General features: G+C 39.8%; 1 protein-coding gene across 2 annotated transcripts in view; it reads left to right on the top strand.

The window, feature by feature from the left end:
- The window catches only part of Papss1 (3'-phosphoadenosine 5'-phosphosulfate synthase 1), a 66,725-nt gene that overhangs the window by 31,753 nt on the left and 14,687 nt on the right, over positions 1–20,285 (top strand). For both annotated transcript variants that reach the window (XM_070022406.1, XM_070022407.1), the window contains exons 6-10: positions 1,303–1,416; positions 3,711–3,822; positions 8,107–8,312; positions 9,641–9,776; positions 14,359–14,627. In XM_070022406.1, the coding sequence (XP_069878507.1) occupies positions 1,303–1,416; positions 3,711–3,822; positions 8,107–8,312; positions 9,641–9,776; positions 14,359–14,627 (837 nt within the window). The remainder of the gene's footprint in view (positions 1–1,302; positions 1,417–3,710; positions 3,823–8,106; positions 8,313–9,640; positions 9,777–14,358; positions 14,628–20,285) is intronic.

Genomic DNA, 20,285 nt, shown 5'->3' with positions numbered 1-20,285 from the left:
GCACTGTCCCCAAGCTTCTTTTGTTCAAGGCTAACATGCTACCACTTGAGTCACAGCGCCACTTGTGGCTTTTTCTGTGCATGTGGTACTGAGGAATCGAACCCAGGGCTTCATGCATGCTAGGCAAGCACTCTACCAGCCCTCAGCTCTTACTTTTTAATTGAACTCCCAATTCGATGTATTTTGGGGGAATTGTGACCATTATTATTCAGTGATATTATTGAAAAGTGTGGGCTGGAAGGTGGCTCAGTGGTAGAGCGCTTGCCTTGCATGTATGAGGCCCTGGGTTCGCGATTCCTCAGCACCACATAAGCAGAAAAAAAAAGCCGGAAGTGGCACTGTGGCTCAAGTGGTAGAGTGGTAGAGTGCTAGCCTTGAGCTGAAAAGCGGAGGGACAGCTCAGGGACAGCCCATGTCCAGAGTTCATGCCCCACGACTGGACCACCCCCCCCCAAAAAAAAAAAAAAAAAAGAAAAGTGTGTGATGTCTACTTGGCTAGAGACAAGTCCTAGTGTCTGAGGGTCTCTATAGAAATATTACCAAACTTGGGATTGGCAGAGTGCCCAGATTTAGCTATCTAGTGGCTTTGGGGACTTGTAACCAGGCAGAGCCGAAAGCTCCCAGCATGGCACTCAGTGAGCCCCCAGTATTTTCAGCCTCAGCCTTCCTAGGGTGGACTGACCAACATTAGGATAATTAATTGGGGGTAGCACTGTGTAGTAGACATTGCCATTGCTCTGGAGGGAGGATTCCCTCCCCCGCTCCAGCCCCATAGGACTCAGTCTATGGTGGTGGGGCAGAGCTACTCAATTCATGACATCTAGGAAGCAGAGTGAAGCAGTACCAGGCAATGACACTCCCCAGAGACCAACTTCCTCCAACTAGGCCTACCCCCTTCCAGAGTTTACCATGTCCAAATAATCTGTGCAGAATTTGAATTATCAGTACAGTAAGCCATTCAAAGGTCAGAGATCAAATTGATTTAATTGTCTCTTACATATCCTCTCAGATACACCCAGAGGTGTACTTAGTTAATTTGGCATTTCTCAATCTAATGACAATCAAGATTAGCCATTACTGGCAGGAAAACCTTCGTTTGTGTGTGTGTGTGTGTGTGTGTGTGTGTGTGTGTGTGTGTGTGTGTGTGTGTGTGTGTGTGTGTGTGTATGAATATAATATATATATGTATATATACTATATGTATACACATATTACATATATACATACATATGCATCCAGTGATGTGCTGATTTTTTTTCACTAAAGAACTTTTTAACCTTTAATTGCATTTCTGTTATGTAGGATATTGTACCTGTGGATGCCTCTTATGAAGTAAAAGAACTGTATGTACCAGAAAATAAACTTCACTTGGCAAAAACAGATGCAGAAACATTACCAGCATTGAAAATTAATAAAGTAAGCTCTACATTGCTTTTCAAACTAAATGTTACTTCTAAACAGTCATTAGTTTGGTAAATGTGACTTGTATCTGTGTTTGAGGCCAGGGCAGCAATAATGGGGGTGATGGTATTATGATGTGTATCATAATTTCCAGGGAAGGGAAATGTTTTAATTTGTGAAAAAATGATTCCCACATAATGATGGCTTTGATTTACTTGTAGCAGTAATACTTATTTTGAAATATCAAAGAACAAAGATTGTGTGAGATTTTTAGGCTTAAGAGAGAGAATGGGCTCTAAAAACATGAAGAAATACTAATCTATATTAATTAAAATGAACATTGCCTCCTTTAAATATGTTTCCTAATCTCCTGCCCAAAATTTGTCTCTCCCTTTCATATATTAAGAATAATTCATGTATTCAGACTAGTTCTGTTGAATATCTTAGCTCTAATGATATCATTAGGTGCCTTTCACAATAAAAGATTACTGAGTTCAATGAAGCATGAAGAGAAAGGAGCACGTAATTTATTTTAAAATCTTAGAGAATTAAGTTGTACCATTTATGAATGTTTTAGAAATAGATTAAGAAGTAAGGACAGGAAGGATTGGAAGTTGGATTTCTTAGTCTTTCTAGTAAGACAACAGAAAGCCAAGAGACAAAGGGAAATACCCTATCTGAAAGTAGAGAAGAAGGAAAACACAACTTCCTGCACTTGAAGAAACACTCTTGTGGCTGCTCAGATTGCTGATAGGTGATGTACTTTGTGTGACTGGGTTGTTGACCAGAGCCCAGGACATGGTAGGAGAGGTGTAGAGCAGAGTACTTCCAGAAGCTGACTGTGATGAAGGAACTTTTTTGTCACTGACAGAGTTCCCATGGAATGGACAGATACACAGACAGAGACAGACACACATACACATTCACACAATGAGAATGAGACTGATTGAAGGAATCAGGCCCACCAGACTAAAACCTGGAAAGACAGTGGCCTTTTCCTCAAGTAAGTTTATTGGCTATGCACAAAGATATCCTGCCATTCTTGCCCTTTCTCACAAGACATTTCCAAACACCTCACCAGAGGCAAAGGCTGCCTTTTACCTAGGATTTTTTTCAGGAACAAAGATGGTTTGCTGCTGTTAGATATCCTGAAGCACTGGATTCCAAGAGGTACCCCGTCATAGTCACCACGCAAGGTTTAGACAAGAAGTACAGAGGAAAACTTGAAGTGCAACCAAATTCTCCATGAATGCCAGTTCTCCTGGGAGTTGAATCGGGGAAATTCTTTTCAATTATTTGATACTTTCAGTGGAATACATTGGTCAAAGTGCTTTGGGAATAAATAGGAGACTCATTTCATTACACACTGTTTGGTCAAGTTGTCATCTTTTTCTCATTAGAGATCCACTGTTATCTGTCTGATTTAAAAAGAACATTCATCTTATATTAGGGACATGCACAGTTCATCTGTTCTTAATGTTCTGATATGTTAGAAAATCTGAAAGTTCAAGAATTATTGACCTTTGTAAAATGAACAGCACTCTGTTATGATTGCTTTTTTTTTTTTTTTTTTTTTTTTTTTTTGCTATTCCTGGGGCTTGAACTCAGGGCTTGGGCACTGTCCCTGAGCTTCTTTTGCTCAAGGCTAGCACTCTACCACTTGAGCCACAGCACCACTTTGGCTTTTTCTGTTTATTTGGTACTGAACAATCGAACCCAAGGCTTCATGCATGCTAGGCAAGAACCAGTAAACTACATTCCAAGCTTATCTATTTTTTAAAAAAATTATTTAAAGTTTTTTTTTCTTTTTCGTTTAGGACAGTGATTATTGAAGTATAGTTTGCAGTCCTTCATTAGCATTTTCTTGGAATGAGATAGAACTATAAAATCTTGGACCCTACTGAATTAAAAACTGAGAGTGAAGCAATCTTTTATTTTAACAATACTTGCAAAGGCGTGTGATATGCAGTAAAATTAGAGAGCTACTGCCTTAGACGAGATTGTCCTTATGAGAAACACGTAAAGTATTCCTTACCTGACCCGTGGCCTTGTAATTCCTCTGTACATCACCTTTATAATAACAATAAATAATAATTTAAGAGAGTAGAAACACGTTATTTTAGTGTAGCATGTGAGTTTTCCTATTTGTATTTTCTACTGCTTTCATTCTTTGTTAGAATTGTGTAATCTCTAACCTTTTTTAAAATGGGTGTTGCCATTACTTTCCAAACTAAATCGTAAAAGACTTTTATTATGTGGGTTTGTAAATGTATGTAATAGGGATTTTTCTTCGCTGTGTAATTTTCCAGGTGGACATGCAGTGGGTGCAGGTCTTGGCAGAAGGTTGGGCAACGCCCCTGAATGGCTTCATGCGAGAGAGGGAGTACTTGCAGTGCCTTCATTTTGATTGTCTTCTGGATGGTAAGATAGTTTCCATTCCAAGGTACCTTTCGTATGGGAGTGGAATTATATAGTTTCAGGGGTTTGTCACTGTTTGCAAATGCTAGTGGACACATGTTAATAAAGGTAGCTTTCAGAGCTGGGAAGGTGGTTCAGTGGTAGAGTGCTTGCCTTGCATGCATGAGGCCCTGGGTTTCTTTCCGCAGCACCACATAAACAGAAAAAGGTGGAAGTGGTGCTGTGGCTCAAGTGGTAGAGTACTAGCCTTGAGCTGAAGAGCCGAAGGACAGTGCCCAGGCCCAGAGTTCAAGCTCCACAACCAACCAAAAACAAAAAACAAACAAAAGAGGTAGCTTTCAAAGGGTAAGTTATTATCAGCACTGAACATTTTGCATGACTGTGAAATCCTATTTCTGTTTTCCTGATTGTGTTTCTTGTAGAGGAAGAGGGAAAACCTGGTGATTAGGGCTAAAAATGGGCCCTAAAAGCACATATAATTCCCCAGTCCTCACGGAAAGGTTCCCCTCCCAGGAACATTCACACCAAAGCATGCCACCCTGAAGCCACGGTCCAGCCTTCTAAAGGGGAGTCAAGAAATCCTGAAATAAAAGACTAAATGCAAGGCTCCTCCTATGCAGGGGCTGTGCTGCCAAGTCAGGCAGAGGCTTCATCTCGTCACCTTCTTTTTTTAACCACCACAGTAGATATAATTTCACCTTTACAATTTTTCAAGTTCTCTCCTTCCCTAAGGATTTCTTGTTGCTTCTTAGATACTCATTTCAGGATAATTTTCCTTTTTGTAGAGGTCTGTCCTTTTAAATTCTTTCTATAGCTGTCCTTTGGTGATAAATGTGGCAAGTAGAAATGAACATTCTTATTTCTCCTTTTTGTTTTTCTTTTCCTTTATCCTCTTTCCCTCCCTCCCTCTCTCCCTTTCTCCCTTTCTTTCTCTCTCTCCCTCCCTCCCTCCCTCCCTTCCTCCCTCACTCCCTCCCTCCCTCCCTTCCTTCCTTCCTTCCTTCCTTCCATCCTCCCTCCCTTCCTTCCTTCCTTCTTTCCGAGTTGCGGCCTTATTATGTTGTCACAACCATCTATAGACTCACTATACTCCCTAGTTTGGGCTCAAATTTACAATCTTCCAACCTTAGCCTTCAGGTACCTAGGATGGTGGGTGTGTGCCACTATGTCTAGCTCCTATTATTTTATTTTATTTATTTATTTTTTATTGGTTGTGGGGCCTGAACTCTGGGCCTGGGCGCAGTCCCTCAGCTCTTCAGCTCAAGGCTAGCATTCTACCCCTTGAGCCATAGCGCTACTTCCGGCTTTTTCTGCTTATGTAGTGCTGAGGAATCGAACCCAAGACCTCATGCATACAAGGCAAGCACTCTACCACTGAGTCACCTTCCCAGCCAGAGCTCCTATTATTTTAAAACATTTTTAAAAAGTTGCCAATGTAAGCCAGGTACCAGAGGCTCATGCCTGTAATCCTAGCTGCTCAGAGGGCTGAGCACTGAGGATCAGGATTCAATGACAGCCTGGACAGGAAAGTCCACGACACTCCTTATCTCCAGAAAACTACCAGCAAACTGGGAGTGGCAATGTGGCTCAAAGTGGCAGAGCACTAACCGAGTGAAGAAAGCTCAGGGACAGTGACTAGGTCCTGAATTTAAGGAAAAAAAGTTGCCAAAGTAAATAATGTCTTGGATATTAGAATTACAACTCAGCTATTTTTATGTTTTATATGGTTGGTAACTGAACCTGAGTGAGTGTACACTGATGAAAATAATTTGAATGTCACAAATCCGTGCTAAATTGCTAGCAAGTTTCTCTATTTGTATAACTACGTTAAACTGTAATACAGTAATGTGTGCAAAGGTAATTACTGGCCCTTCTTTGTGTTAGCTTTTGGTTGCTATGACAAGATATTGGAGATAAAAACTTAAGGAATGAAAGGTATATTTTGGCTTGTAGTTCAGAGAGTTCAGTCTGTGGTTGGCTGGCTCCATTTCTTTTGTTGTTAGGAAACTTAGTTGTGGGGAAACAGAGAAGTCACCAATTAAGAGGCCAAATTATAAGTCATTCTTGGAGAGCTGGAAGACTGCTGGTAGACTCTTGTCTCAAAGACATTTATCTAGGAGAAGCATAGACCCAGTCTCCTTCCTTCACTTTCAGGCCTGTGTAGCGAGGTAGAAACATAATAGCAGAAAGACAGAGAGGAAAGCTGAGCCACACCCAGAGAGTCAGAGAAATGGAAGGATCCAAAGGAGAAATAAACCTTTCCAAGTCTCTTCCCTGAATGATTTGTTTTCTTCAACTAGGCCCCATCTTCTAATAGCTATGAATTCTTGAATAAATTAATTTGTAGGAGATTAATGTCCTCATGATCCAGTCACATCTCAGTATTTCTTGAGCAACTTTATCATAAGAATATAAGGATTAAATAGACTTTAATTTTCTAGTTTAGGATTAATGATGGACTGACAGCTTAGTAATGACTCAGAGATCTTCCTGTTCATTTTCTATCTTGAACTGTACTTAGCTAGTGGTGGTACTTTCAAATGTGGCCATGTTGGCATCGATGATAAGAAGGGTTGTTGTGTCTGCCACAAGTGCAATTTCCTCAGTATAAAAACTCAAGTAGGGGGGCTGGGAAGGTGGCTCAGTGGTAGAGTGCTTGCCTTGCATGCTTGAGGCCCTGGGTTCGATTCCTCAGCACCACATAAGCAAAAAGAAAAAAGCCAGAAGTGGCGCTGTGGCTCAAGTGGTAGAGCGCTAGCCTTGAGCTGAAGAGCTGAGGGACAGCGCCCAGGCCCCAGAGTTCAGGCCCCACGACCGGACCCAAAAACAAAAAAAACCCCACAAAAATCTCAAGTAGGAATTTAAGAGTACATTTAACTTTACTTTGTGGTGGTGTTACTGCTACTCTGATCTCTTTGAACTCAGAGTCTCGCCCTTACTAGGCAAACTCTACCACTTGACCCATCCCTCCAGTCCCTTTTCACTAATTTTTCAGATTATTTTCAATTGTTTTTCTGTTACTGGGATTATAGGCGTATACCACCATGCACAGCTTCTATTTTACTTTTCTAATCGTTCATGCTAAGTTGATGGGAATAAAATGTTTTGCAGCTAAAGCTTGGGCACTGAGACCATGCCTTTGGTCTTACTGACCACACATTTTCTTCTAAGTGAAGCAGCTCACCAGTGCTTCATTTCTTGAGTAGTGAGGTATTGGTTTGCAGTGACTGTATTTAAAAAACAGCCAGCTGGGTGCCATTGGCTCATACCTGTAATCCTAGCTACTCAGGAAGCTGAGATCTAAGGATTATGGTTCGAAGCCAGCCCTGGTAGAAAAGTCTGTAAGACTTTTTTTTTTTTTTTTTTGTCGGTTGTGGGACTTGAACTCTGGGCTTGGGCGCTGTCCCTATGCTCTTCAGCTCAAGGTGAGAGCTCTACCGCTTAAGCCAATGGACCACTTCTGCTTTTCTAGTGGTTTTTATTGGAGATAAGAGTCTCACAGACTTTACTGCCCAGTCTGGCTTTGAACCTGGATCCTCAGAACTCAGCCTCCTGAGTAGTTAGGATTACAGGTATGAGCCACAGGCACCCGGCTCCAGAGACTCTTATCTCCAATAAACTACTCAGATAAAGCTGGAAGTAGCTCTGTGGCTCAAGTGGTTTCTGGCCAGCCTTGAGCACAAAGAGGCTCAGGGGGAGCACCCAGGCCCTGAGTTCAAGCCTCAGGACCAGCAAAATAAATAAGTAAATAAATAAACTTAAAAAAACAACAAAAATTTAGAGTATTTTTCTTCCTGTTTCGAAGACTTCTATGGATACTCACATATATTTATTTAACTTGCCTCTTCAGGTATAGTTATTTATGTCCTGTTTTCACAAGAATTCAAGTTTTCTGCAGTGTAGCTCTGTGTCTCTCATATGAGATACACAGTGTGCTTTTGGTAATTAGTTGTAACCCTCCTTAGGCAAGCAGCACCTTGTACTTTTGTAATTCTGTAAAAAGTTGTCTTCAAGGAGAACTTGATACATTGCCATGCAAGGATCACTATACAGTGTTGGGTCTTTTTATTTGTTTGTTTGTTTTGTTTGTAACTGGGATTATTGATGTTTTCTCTGAACAAGTTTGTTCCTGCTTCTGATTTTCTGTGTCTAGTTCTAAGTGACGCTGTCATTGGGTGCATAAGCCTTTTAAAATTAGAAATGTGTCCACAGAAGAGGAAGATGAGTGGAAGGGAGGCCATTGCTAAGCAATCTAAGCTGTATGTGTTTGTTCCTCCATGCCTGCAGGGGGTGTCATTAACTTGTCAGTGCCTATAGTGCTGACTGCCACTCAAGAGGACAAGGAGAGACTGGATGGCTGCACAGCATTCGCTCTGATGTACGAGGGCCGCCGAGTGGCTATTCTTCGCAACCCAGAGTTTTTTGAGCACAGGAAAGAGGAGCGTTGTGCCAGACAGTGGGGAACAACATGTAAAAACCACCCCTATATTAAGGTCCTACATACATCTTGCTTGTGTTTTTATCTTGACTTGCTGTGACATCTGTGCTGTAATGTGGGCATTGTTTTGTTCGTTAGCCGTTCCATTGGCTTATTAATACTTTGCAGAACTTTGACTGGATTTTAGATTAGTGTAATAAGCTGACTTGTAATTTTGGCTCAATTAAATATTCAACAATTTTTTTTAAGTTCTTTTGTAGTTGGGTGGTGGGGCTTAAACCTGGGGTTTTACTGGGCTGGGGATGTGGCTTAGTGGTAGAGTGCTTGCCTAGCAGGCATGAAGCCCTGGATTCAAGTCCTCAGTACCACATAAACAGAAAAAGTCGGAAGTGGTGCTGTGGCTCACATGGTAAAGTACTAGCCCAGGTCCTGAGTTCAAGCCCCAGGACTGACCAAAAAAACCCAACAACAGAAACAAAAAATACTCTCTAGGGCATATGTTGAGTCTGCTCTGCCATTTAGCTACACTCCCCACCCCTTGCTTAGAACACATTTCAAAAAATATCTGCTATGTGCCCAGCACTAAAGTGGGTGCTGGAACTTGGAAACTAGGGCTGGGGTATACCGTTTATGCACTTAAAGTTTAGTGGTGGGGCATAAATGGATCGTGAACTTAGAAGGAGGATGTGGGACCAGGCTGCAATGAAAGCCCACACCAGCGTGGCTTAATCATTTCTGATGGTTTTATGTTGTTGTTTTTTTCCCCCATGGTAGGAAAGTAGAGAAATACAATTAGTCTCCCAAAAGTGTTTTGTTTGCTTTAAGTATTGTGTGGCATGTTAGCTTTGAAGTCAAAGTTCTGGGATTTGTTTGGTATTTTAAAGTAGACTTGGAGCATTAAAAGAATCGAGGTGCATTGTGGGTAGGGGAAGAGGATGACCTGGTCTTGTAGGGTCCCAACTCCTCCTTTCAGATTCAGAGAAAGAAGGTAAGGAAAGCTGGATACAATTTGATGAATTTGATGAATTTGTCAATGAATTTGAAAAGTTCGTATCAATTTGAATTTGTCAGTGATCGTTAATGCTTTAGCAGTTTAGGAACACAGAGGTATGAATAATCCAGGGCTACAAACTTCTGCTAATCAACTTTGAACAAGGAGATGGCTTTGACTTTCTTATGTAAATTTTAAAAAAAGAAATGACAAAGTGCCTTCTAATAGTATAGCATCTCTAATCCTAATGTAGTTGATAATCACAACGCATTTACTCTTGCCTTTAAGATGGAGAGTAGTCCACAGCTGTATTTAGTTTATGAGAGGATTCTCATCACTGTTTAAATGTTGATTTCTATTTAAATAGATGATTTTCTATTTCTTCCTATTAGATGGTTATGGAGCAGGGAGACTGGCTGATTGGAGGAGATCTTCAAGTCCTGGACCGAATTTACTGGCATGATGGTCTTGATCAGTATCGCCTCACTCCTTCTGAGCTCAAGCAGAAATTTAAAGATATGAACGCTGGTAAGATGTAATGCCAGTAAGACCTAATGAGACTGTTAGGAAAGGAAGTTTCAGAAGTGTTTTTCTAATGTGTAATGTGGAAATAAGTAAAGGTACATGTCATAATGGAATATGTGAGGAAAAGTAGGGAGTCAAAACCAACCAGTGTAGTTTTGCTGTATCTGTCTAACTTTATCTAACATCATGCAAATAGCAAATGGACCATTTATTTATTGTAAAACCCCTGTGTTAAAGCTGAATGGATTATAGAACAGCATTTATTTGGATAGTTCAACAGAACTTTTATTACATTTACTCCATTTAAACAGTGTTTGCTATGTGTCTCTGTATGCCAGCATGCCAGGTGCTGAAGCTCCATAAACCAATATAAGAGGAGCCTAGGATATACAAGAGAGAGACATTAAATAGTAACAGAAAAAAGTTGTAGTCGTTACTTTTGCCTCATTTCTAGGTTTGGATGAAATGGAGCAGTATGACAAGAAGGGACATTTTAGATGCTGTTGTCTTCTACATTTTGATATGTTCCAAGGAGGACTTTTTTCTTTTTCTTTTTCTTTCTTTCTTTCTTTCTTTTTTTTTTGACAGTCTCACTATGTAGAAGAATGGCATAAACTCTCTAGTTTATGCCCAATACAGCCTTCCAAGTGGTAGGAGGGTAGGTGTGTACTACCATGCTTGGCTTCAGTACAGGACTTTTAGCTCAGAATTCTGCCATCAGTTTGTGTGTGTGTGTGTGTGTGTGTGTGTGTGTGTGTGTGTGTGTGTGTGTGTGTGTGTGTGTGTGTGTGTGTGTGTGTGTGTGTGTGTGTGTGTGTGTGTGTGTGTGTGTGTGTCTGTATGTGTGTGTGTGTTTGTGCTGGTTTTGGGGCTTGAACTCAGGGCCTCAGATGAGTCACTCACAGTGGTACTCTATAGTTCCCGCCCAGTCTGCTTTATTTATTCACATTCCTGCTTGCTTACGTGAGATTGGAGGGCAGGACCCCTCGGACTTGATTCTTCTTTTTCTCTGAAGTTGAAGCAAATATTGACTTAATATCCAGGAACTTCTCTGAGTGCTACACTTGATGGTTACCTATAGATAGATTATTCTCTTCTTTCTGGCCTTCATAATTTGGGCTGAGTTGATAAATGAATAATAATTGATATGTCAGTAATGGCACCAGTTCTCATTAGTATATAACTTAGGGTTCGTATAGAAGTCACTTGTGGACATTGAGGAGTGAGGGAAAGGGCTGCTAACAAAAAATTTCCATCCTGAAAAGACACTGGCTAATAGTGAAAATGACAACATTAATTCAAACCTATCTTTTCCCATCTCATCTCTTTCTCATTAGAATGCTGTCATGTGAGGATAGAACTTTGAGAGTTCCTCTAGCTGGTGTGTGTGTGTGTGTGTGTGTGTGTGTGTGTGTCCTGGGTATGTGTACTGGTTGTGTGTGTGTGTGTGTGTGTGTGTGTGTGTGTGTCCTGGGTATGTGTACTGGTTCTGAACCCAGGGCCTGGGCACTGTCCCTGAACTTCTTTTGCTCCACCACTTGAGCCACAGCTCCATTTCCAGCTTTTTTGGTGGTTAATTGGAGTTAATTTCATGGGCTTTCCTGAGCTGATCCTTAGATTTCAGCCTCCTGAGTATCTGGGATTGCAGTGTGAGCCACTGGCACCTGGCCCTGTAGCTGTTTTCTGTCTATGAGAATATCAACTATGTGCACTCTTGTCCTTAACACTGTTTTAAGCTTTTGAACTGAAACCTGTCATCTATCTCCAGATTTCTTATTCAAAGAGATAATACATTGAATTGTAACAGGTTTCTAGTGGATCTTCTATTATTTGTAGTCGACAAGAAGGTTTATTACAATTAACTATACTTTTTTTCTGGTAAACACAGGCACATGTAATGGAGGATTAGCTGAGACTACCTTAGTTTATTTATTTATTGCCAAAATTTGAATTCATATCTGGAGCTGATTGATAGTTAACAAATTAATGATGGGCACTGTAAAGAGTTCTTATCATGGAATTATTATTGGTAATTAGACATTTTTTAATATTACATCTATTTTTGCACACTTCTTTGGGAGTCAGGCAGTTTGAATTATTTGGAGACTTTTGCACAATGAGTGATTGCATCTTTGGTTTAAGTAGCTGAAGGCCAGTTATAAGTCTGACATCAAACATCAAAGATTTGTAGTGCTGTTTTGTTTACTTTTCCACTTTAGACTAAGGCAAATAAGCAACAGACCAAGGAGCTTACTTTGTAGTTCTTGTTCATTCTTTTAGGAATCTAGTAACTCGTGCTACTGGGCTCTAGGGAAAAAAACGAGACTACTTTTTAAAGTTTATTTTTCCTAGCTTCATTTCTTACCTTTTCCTCCCTCTTCTCTCATCCTAGAAATATTTTGATTTATGCTCTGTGGCTTTTGTCTTTTGTACAACGTTCATGTAGTCAGTTTGGCTGTTTCTAGGCCATTCCATCGCTGGCAGGATGGGGAGGTCTGTAGTAAATATTCCCACCATTGATTGCAAGGCGATATACTTCCAGATGGCCCATTCTTTGAATCCTGATGATTGACTGATATCCTGGGGAGGAAGGATGAATTTTACTTAAGCCAAGTAAGGGCCTGTTAGCATTTATTATACACAGAGTGTTAGTGTCCCGTTGATTACAAAAGGAAGAGCTTACATAATTTCTTTCAGACTAGCACACGGCGTGCAGGGTTGAACAATTTCGACAAAGCTTTGTGGAGTTGCTGAATTGCAAGCTGTATTTTAAGTGAATGATTGGAGATGTTGGAAGGATATTTAAGGGTGTTTTCTAAAAGTCTGTGGGCTTTCTTGACTGTAAAGACCAGTGAGCTACAGAGGCTAGTCCTGAAATTGATGGTAAGAGGCTTATGTGGTGGCACATCATAGCAGCTATATGTGTAAACATATTTCCATTATTTTTTTTGTCTCTGTACTTTACCAACTTACTTTCTGCTCTTTCCCATGTCAATTCTGTACAGTCCTGTTAGGCTAATTTCTATAAGCCACTAATGATCATTTCACTTTTCACTTACAAAACTTATGTGATAACCAGTCCTTCCTAACTGGGTGTTCAGAATTCATCATGATAATCTTGAGCCTGGCTTTACATTTGGCTCCCTGCCCTGTATCTCTGACAAACAGGGTGCTTCTCAGACATATCCCTGCTTTCCTACCTCCACATTTTATCTATATCTGTCTAAAAAGCATTGCACTACTATTACATCACCTGTATCTCAAGGCAGAATAAATTTAAATGTTTGTATACTTAATACTAAGACTTTGCTGTGCTTGGTACATAATGTCATAACAGCATTTCCTAGGTGAAAAAGAAGTTCTGCTTGTAACTAATGTTGCTTAAGGAACCAGGCACCGGTGCCTCACATGAGGATCTTGTAGTTCAAAGCTAGCCCGGCCAGGAAAGTCAATGAGGTTCTTATCTCCATTTAAACACCAGAAGACTGGAAGTAGCCCTGTGGCCACTTGAGTGAAAAAGCTCAGGGATAGTGCCCAGGCTTGGAGTTGAAGCCCTACAACTGACAGAAAACAAAACCAAAAAAATGTAGTGTAAGGACTTCCAATAATAAAAAGAATACAGTAAACATTAGGTAATATAGGATTGGCAAAAAAAAAGTTGAAAGCTGTACTATAGTGTTTGTTCAGCCAGTGCTTTTGGAGAGGGTTGGCATTGAAACCAACTGAAGACGATATCTCCTTTGTGGCTATTAGGGGAGGAAAGATGTTCTTCTCAGACTCAAGCTTGGGTTAGCATGGTGGGATGGTGTGCCAGATGTTTGAAGGACAGTAAATACAAAACTTCTCTAAATGTATGGTCTCTGTTTTCTGAAATTACTCTGTACCCTGAAGAACCATGGCTTCTACCAAAAGTCTCCTGACAGCAAGCATCATGGAGGAATGAAGCCAGTGATACAAGCAGGAAATAGTTAATCACCTTAATTAATCTTTCAGTTTTTCTTGTTTGATTGATAGCAATGGTGTGCATAAGGGATATAAGTACCATTGCTAAGCAGTAATCTAAATTGAGGTATCACAAAACAAAATAAAGTTCAAGCTAACCAAAGCCAATTAAGTAGCTCAGCATAATGAGCCTACTTGGATAGTTATCAAAATTTTGTAACTACAATTATCTCTATTGTTTTGTCTCCTTTCAATAAAGCAGTATCAACTTGGGTCTTGTGGAGGAGTGGATCTGGTGGATCTTTGAATCACAAGCCAAGAATTTATATGTGTTGTAAGCAGTTGAGCTAAGAGTTGAGTACAAGAAAGATAGTGTGGCCCTTATTCTCATTTCCCGTGGATGCACAGAATGACTGTTATAAATGTTTGGTTATTACATTGCATATCTGTAGGCATCTTTATGTACAGTAGAATATATACCATGATGTCCTAGAATAATTGGAACAGTGTACAGTTCCACACATTTCTGATTCAGAGCACATGCATATATTTGCTTAATCCTAAGCATCAAACTTTAAGAAGGCTTGTTTATCCTGTAGAAGATAGTGTCAGAAATCCTTAACTCTGGAAATTTTCTTTACAGATGCTGTCTTCGCATTTCAGTTACGCAACCCAGTACACAATGGACATGCTCTGTTAATGCAGGATACCCACAAGCAACTTTTAGAGAGAGGCTACCGTCGCCCTGTCCTCCTCCTTCATCCTCTGGGTGGCTGGACAAAGGATGATGATGTTCCTTTGATGTGGCGCATGAAGCAGCATGCTGCTGTGTTGGAGGAAGGGATCCTGAATCCTGAAACTACAGTGGTGGCCATCTTCCCATCCCCCATGATGTATGCTGGACCAACGGAGGTAGATTGCTTTTTACAATTGTCACTAAAGCAGTGCTGACATTATTCCTGTTAACATATTAGTATCATCAGCTCATCTATTGATTTTTCTCTGATGGTCAGATCTATTCCAAATATGGGGCATATCTGAGTATTCTCTTGTTGTCAGGAATGTTCTCTAGCTGTAACCCCCAATCCTTCTTGGCAGGGGAAGGTAGAGAGAGTTTTCTGTCACTTTTTAATGTGGTTCTTGGTCTTACCTGTAAGGGTGGTAGATAGTTACCTTAGTCAGAGGCTAAGTGAGGCTAAGAAGGTATAATACAGGCCTTCTAATATCCACTACCCATATTACAACATAGCTGCAACAAAACTGATCCTATTCCTATAACAAAGTCCTAGATCCTGGTGCAGATCTGGGCTGATTTTGCTTTTCCTGAATTTTGCAAGAGCTAAAGGGATATCAGCGAAAAGGGAAGCATGGTATCTAGGTCAGTCAGCTCTCTGTCACTATGACAAATACCTGAGATGATCCACAAGGAAGGTTTGTTTGGCTCATTGGTTTGGACACAATTCATTATCAGTTGGCCTCATTGCTTTGAGCCTGTGGTCAGACAGCACATCATGGAAGAAGTGTGAAGTGGAATAGGACCATTCATGTTATAGCTGGGAAGGGAGAGAGGTCCTGAGAGGGACCAAGGTCCTATTATCCATCTTCAAAGATATGACACCAATGACCAGATAACTCCCATTAGGCTCCACCTCCTAAAGGTTTTACCACCTCCCAATAATGTCAAATTGGAGACCAAGCTTCTAACACATGAACCTTTGTGTGAACTTTCCATATCCAAACTATAGAATTCTTCCATTGGTCCATAGAAGCTTGTGTCCATCTTCCAATGCAAAATGCATTCAGTGTCTCAGAAAAGTTTTCAGAAAATGTTCTTCATCTGTTCTTTGATGAACATAAATGAGTCAGGAAGTAAATTGCTTCTTGGATGGGAGTGGGGTGGTAGGAAAAGTTTGGGAATTCTATTCTTAGTCCAAATCCAAAGAATGTTTAGAATATTTAAAAATCTGCATATATATATATATATATATATATATATATATATATATATATGAAGAAAGTTTAAGTTTTTAGCTTCAAGGCAGGGTAGCTTTTTTTTTTATTTTGGTAAATATTTGTTGAATGATTGAATGACCTCAAATGAGTGAGTGACCTCAAAAATAATGGGTGGGAAATTCACAGCCAGCTTCTTGTTGGGTTTTCAAGAATGGAATGTACATTATTATTGAATTCCTTTTCATCTCTGCTTTAAAGGGAGATGAACTCACTTAGATTTATCTGACAGGCAAGCCTGGTTTTAAAGGATCCAAGAAATTTAGTGGTGCAAACAGTATGGTATCTTCCTCTAAAAAAACAAATAAAACCAAAAGAGAATCCAAGGGAATTTAATTTGGACTCAAGCCTAAAAATTTTTTTTTTACTGCTGCTTAGTTATTGAATTGTGTACTCTGTTACCTCTTTATCCAAGTAAAACAGACAAAACCAACAGTAGTGACAAGCTAAAAGATTAAAATCTATTCAACTCTTTTTGTCTGTTCAATCTAAATAATACATTGAAATTGCCATGTCAGATAAAATGCATGTTCTTCCCTTTTTGTGAGTGTTATGTATTCCTCTAGAACCCTATATGTTGACTGGAGACCAGCCTGGTTTCTAGTTCTTGTATCTTAAGGAAGAACTCATTGTTTTGGAAGCAAAGTAACAGTTTTGTTCCATTAGCTTTTCTACTAGTGCTGATGACAACATTGCATCATCATCTTAAGGGTGGTGTGAAGTTCTTTTGAGTGAATGGATGAATGTTTTTTAATGTAAGAATGACCTAAGTAAATGTAGAGTCAGATACAAGTATTCATGTTTATTTTAGTTTAGGTGTATATTTATTTTTGACAGGGACGAAGTTTGAACTTAAGGCCATACTACTTTAGACAGACCTGTAGCTTCTTTTTTGCTTTAGTTATTTTTCAGTAGGTTCCCATGATTTTTGCCTGTATAAAAAAAGGTGGTTCACGGAAGTGGCGCTGTGGCCCAAGTGGTAGAGCACTTGCCTTGAGCTGAAGAGCTGAGGGACAGCACCCAGGCCCAGAGTTCAAGCCCCACGACTGACAAAAAAAAAAAAAAAAAAAAGGTGGCTTAGCTACTAGCTACTCAAGAGACTGAGATATGAGGATTGTGGTTCAAAGCTAGCCTGGGCAGGAAAGTTGTTTCTTTTTTTTCTTTCTTTTTTTTTTTTTTTTTTTGTGAGACTCCTATCTACAGTTAACTACCAGAAAACTGGAAGTGGTGCTGTGGCTCAAAGTGTAGAGTGTTAGCCTTGAGCAAAAGAGCCTCAGTTCAAGTTCCACAATCTACAAAAAAGGGGAAAAAAAGTGAGAATGGGGGATAGAAATATAATACAATAGTCAGTGATGGAAAAAAGATATTCTCTCTCCCTCTCTTTTTTTTTTTGTGCTGGTACTGGGTCTTGAACTCAGTACCTGCATGCTGTCCATTAGGTTTTTTCTTTTTTTTTATTTTTTACTCAAGGCTAGCATAGTACTACTTGAGTCACAGCTCCATTTCCAGCTATTTCCTGGTTAATTGGAGATAAGACTCTCATGAACTTTCTCCTGAATACCTAGGATTATAAGCATGATCCACTGGTGCCTGAAAAAGATACTCTCTTACGAGAATATTCCAGATGGTCAGATAGGCTTCTTTGTCTAAATGGAGAAGATTTTTATGTTTTCTGACATCAGAATCAGGTGTGTTTGTAAAGGAAAACTTAAAGAGACCTGAGAAAAATATTAAGCTGGGCTCACACCTGTAATCCTCACTACTCAAGAGGCTGAGATCTGAGGATTGCAGTTTGAAGTCAGTTGGGGCAGGAAAGTCCATGAGACACTTATCTCCGGTTACCCACTTAAAAAAAAAACAAAAGCTGGAAGTGAAGTAATGGTTCAACGGGTAGATCATTAGCCTCGAGTAAAAAAGAAGTTTAGGGACAGCGCCCAGGCCCTTAGTTCAAGCCCCACAACCAACAAGAACAACAACAAAAACCCTTTTCTTTCTACTCTCTCTGACTTATATCTGCTTTCTCACATCCAGTGCCACAGACCCAGTTCACTTGTGTTGAAGATTGTGTACCTTTGGGAAATAGACTGAGAACAAGGATCGAATTCAGGATTTCTTAGGGAAAGCTCTTGAGATCAACTGGCCTTTGGATTGCCCAGTGTTTTGCTATGGACACTAGTACTGGCATGAAGATTTCAGCCTATGTCTTTTTGTGTGAACACAATTTTTTTAACCTGTGTTGGCCTTGATCCTGCTGATGTCTGCGTCCTGAGTAGCTAGGATTATACCTTGCCACCTGTGTCTGGCAAAGTTAAGGAGTTCAGCAAATAGATTTCCCTAGATTGTCGCTGAAGAGGGGCAGTTAGAGCTAACATAGATGGACACCCAAGGCCAAGGTTAAAAAGCTCAAAGCAGCCTGACTAGAATTAGGTCCAGGACATAGTCTTTGTTCATTTAAAGCCATCAAAACACCAAGCTGGGACTGAAATGAGTCTATGCAACTCCATTGCTGAGCAGCGACCACCTTATTGCACAGTTTGTCTTCCTGCAGGGAGGTAAGCATATTCTTTCTACCAGGGCTCATCATGGCCCAGCATCTTGAAATAGCCTTGTCCTTGGCAGTTAGAGAGAGGACAGAGAAGTTGGCACTCTGGGTACCTACTCAGAGTTTGCAGATTTTCTAGGGAGAGTGTACAAGCACCTCCAAGTTTCATCTTCCTGTAATCTCTGCCAGGAGTGTAAATTATGAGCTAAGAGGTTTGACTCTTGTCAAGAAGTCCTAGGTTTGGTACCTAAGCAAAAGGCAGTTTTAACTTTCTGAACTTGTAAGGAATAAACTTTAGAAATTCTAGTAAACATCTAATGTTTTGAACTATGAAATGGATCATCAGTGTTTATAACCTGGCAGGACGAAGCTGTTAGATTGAATGCCTTAAGAGAAAACTGTCCATTTCTTTTTCTCTAGTGCCTCTCTTATGTGTTTAACTTGTTTGCTGCTTTTAAAGAGAAGAATTTTCTTGTGATTAAAAAAAAAACACCCTCATTTTTTTTGTAGCTTTTCCAGTGACATCAGGAAAAAGTCTGCCAGTAATACTTATTTGCCAACTCGTAATAATAAAATAAAAACAATGACTCTTCCTTTAATCGTTATTTCTGTAGGTCATTTAGAAGACATTGGTACCAGATTTGTTTCTTTAGCACAAATGCTTTTCAGAACAATGAACGTCTGTTAAGACTATTTGGTTATCAACAGGATGTTCCTCGTTTTCCAGTCTATAAAGATTTAATTGCTTGATCCCCAAATTCCATTTTAGGAATGGGGTAGTGGGATCATATGGCAGAGAGATTACGTTTCTAATGCTTAAAATGGTTCTATGAATGTACATTTTTAAAATCTGCGAGTAATTAATTACAATATAGGAAAGTCAGTGTGTTTCATATCATTAAATACCAAATCTATTTTTTAAGGAATAAATAAGGCTTTTACAGACGTATAGTAGAAAAGTACTAAAAGTAAGATATATCTGAGGATGTACACTAATAGCTATGTCTTGGGTTTATAAAATGCTAATGAGGATTATTAGTTAACTTTAATGGGAACTTGCTGGAAGTTGATACTTTTCTGTCATGAAAATGATGCAGGGTTAAGTAACTCCTTGGTAGAAACTGACTCTGTAAGTGAGCAGGTACCTAAGAACAGGGACAAGAGAAAAATACTGCCAAATGAATGTCAGTATATTTGTTAATTAGGTCGGGTTTTATACCAGTATATGGAACAGTTAAGTAGAGTATCCGGTACAATATAAACCTGCCCTTCCTATAAGCACTTGGCATGAGCTCCCAGTAACCTACAGAAATATTAGTTCTTGAGATCTGAGCCTAATTATTCAAGTCATCTGCTCCCAAGTTGTAGTGGTAGCTTTGCATTCTTGGAGGTCTTTGGATGATTTTGCTTTCTACTTATTTATTTTAGTTACATGTTTCTTGTGTGGAACACCCATGAACACAAAATCTCATATGAGGGCTGGGAAGGTGGCTTAGTGGTAGAGCGCTTGCCTTGCATGCATGAGGCCCTGGGTTCGATTCCTCAGCACCACATAGCAGAAAAAGCCAGAAGTGGCATTGTGGCTCAAGGGGTAGAGCACTAGCTTTGAGCTGAAGAGCTGAGGGACAGCACCCAGGCCCAGAGTTCAGGCCCACGACTGGACCCCCCCCCCAAAAAAAAATCTTATATGAAATCTTTGTTATAATATGTGAAACTTGATTATGTTTGCTACCATTTATTTTGGAAACAAACAAACATGGCTGGAGAATAAATGAATACTGCTTTCTGAAAAGATCTTGCATGGTCTTTAGATACATAGAATTAGCTTATTTATGTATTTGATTCATGATGCTCTACTATCATTTGTCCATGAATTGATTGTTTTTCTAAATTTGGACTGTGCATCCATCTGTATTTAATAACAACTATGAATTGCATTGACCTGAAAAATGTTAATTCTTCACATCTACCAGGTCCCTGTAACAATTCCATTTTTCCGCTGCAACTCTTTTCTCTCA

This window comes from Dipodomys merriami, unplaced genomic scaffold (assembly GCF_024711535.1).
Source record: "Dipodomys merriami isolate MVZ:Mamm:240054 unplaced genomic scaffold, mDipMer1.0.p SCAF_15, whole genome shotgun sequence".
Taxonomy (NCBI): Eukaryota; Metazoa; Chordata; class Mammalia; order Rodentia; family Heteromyidae; genus Dipodomys; species Dipodomys merriami.
The sequence above is the reverse complement of the archived record's forward strand: the minus strand, read 5'-3'. Positions and strand labels throughout refer to the sequence as shown.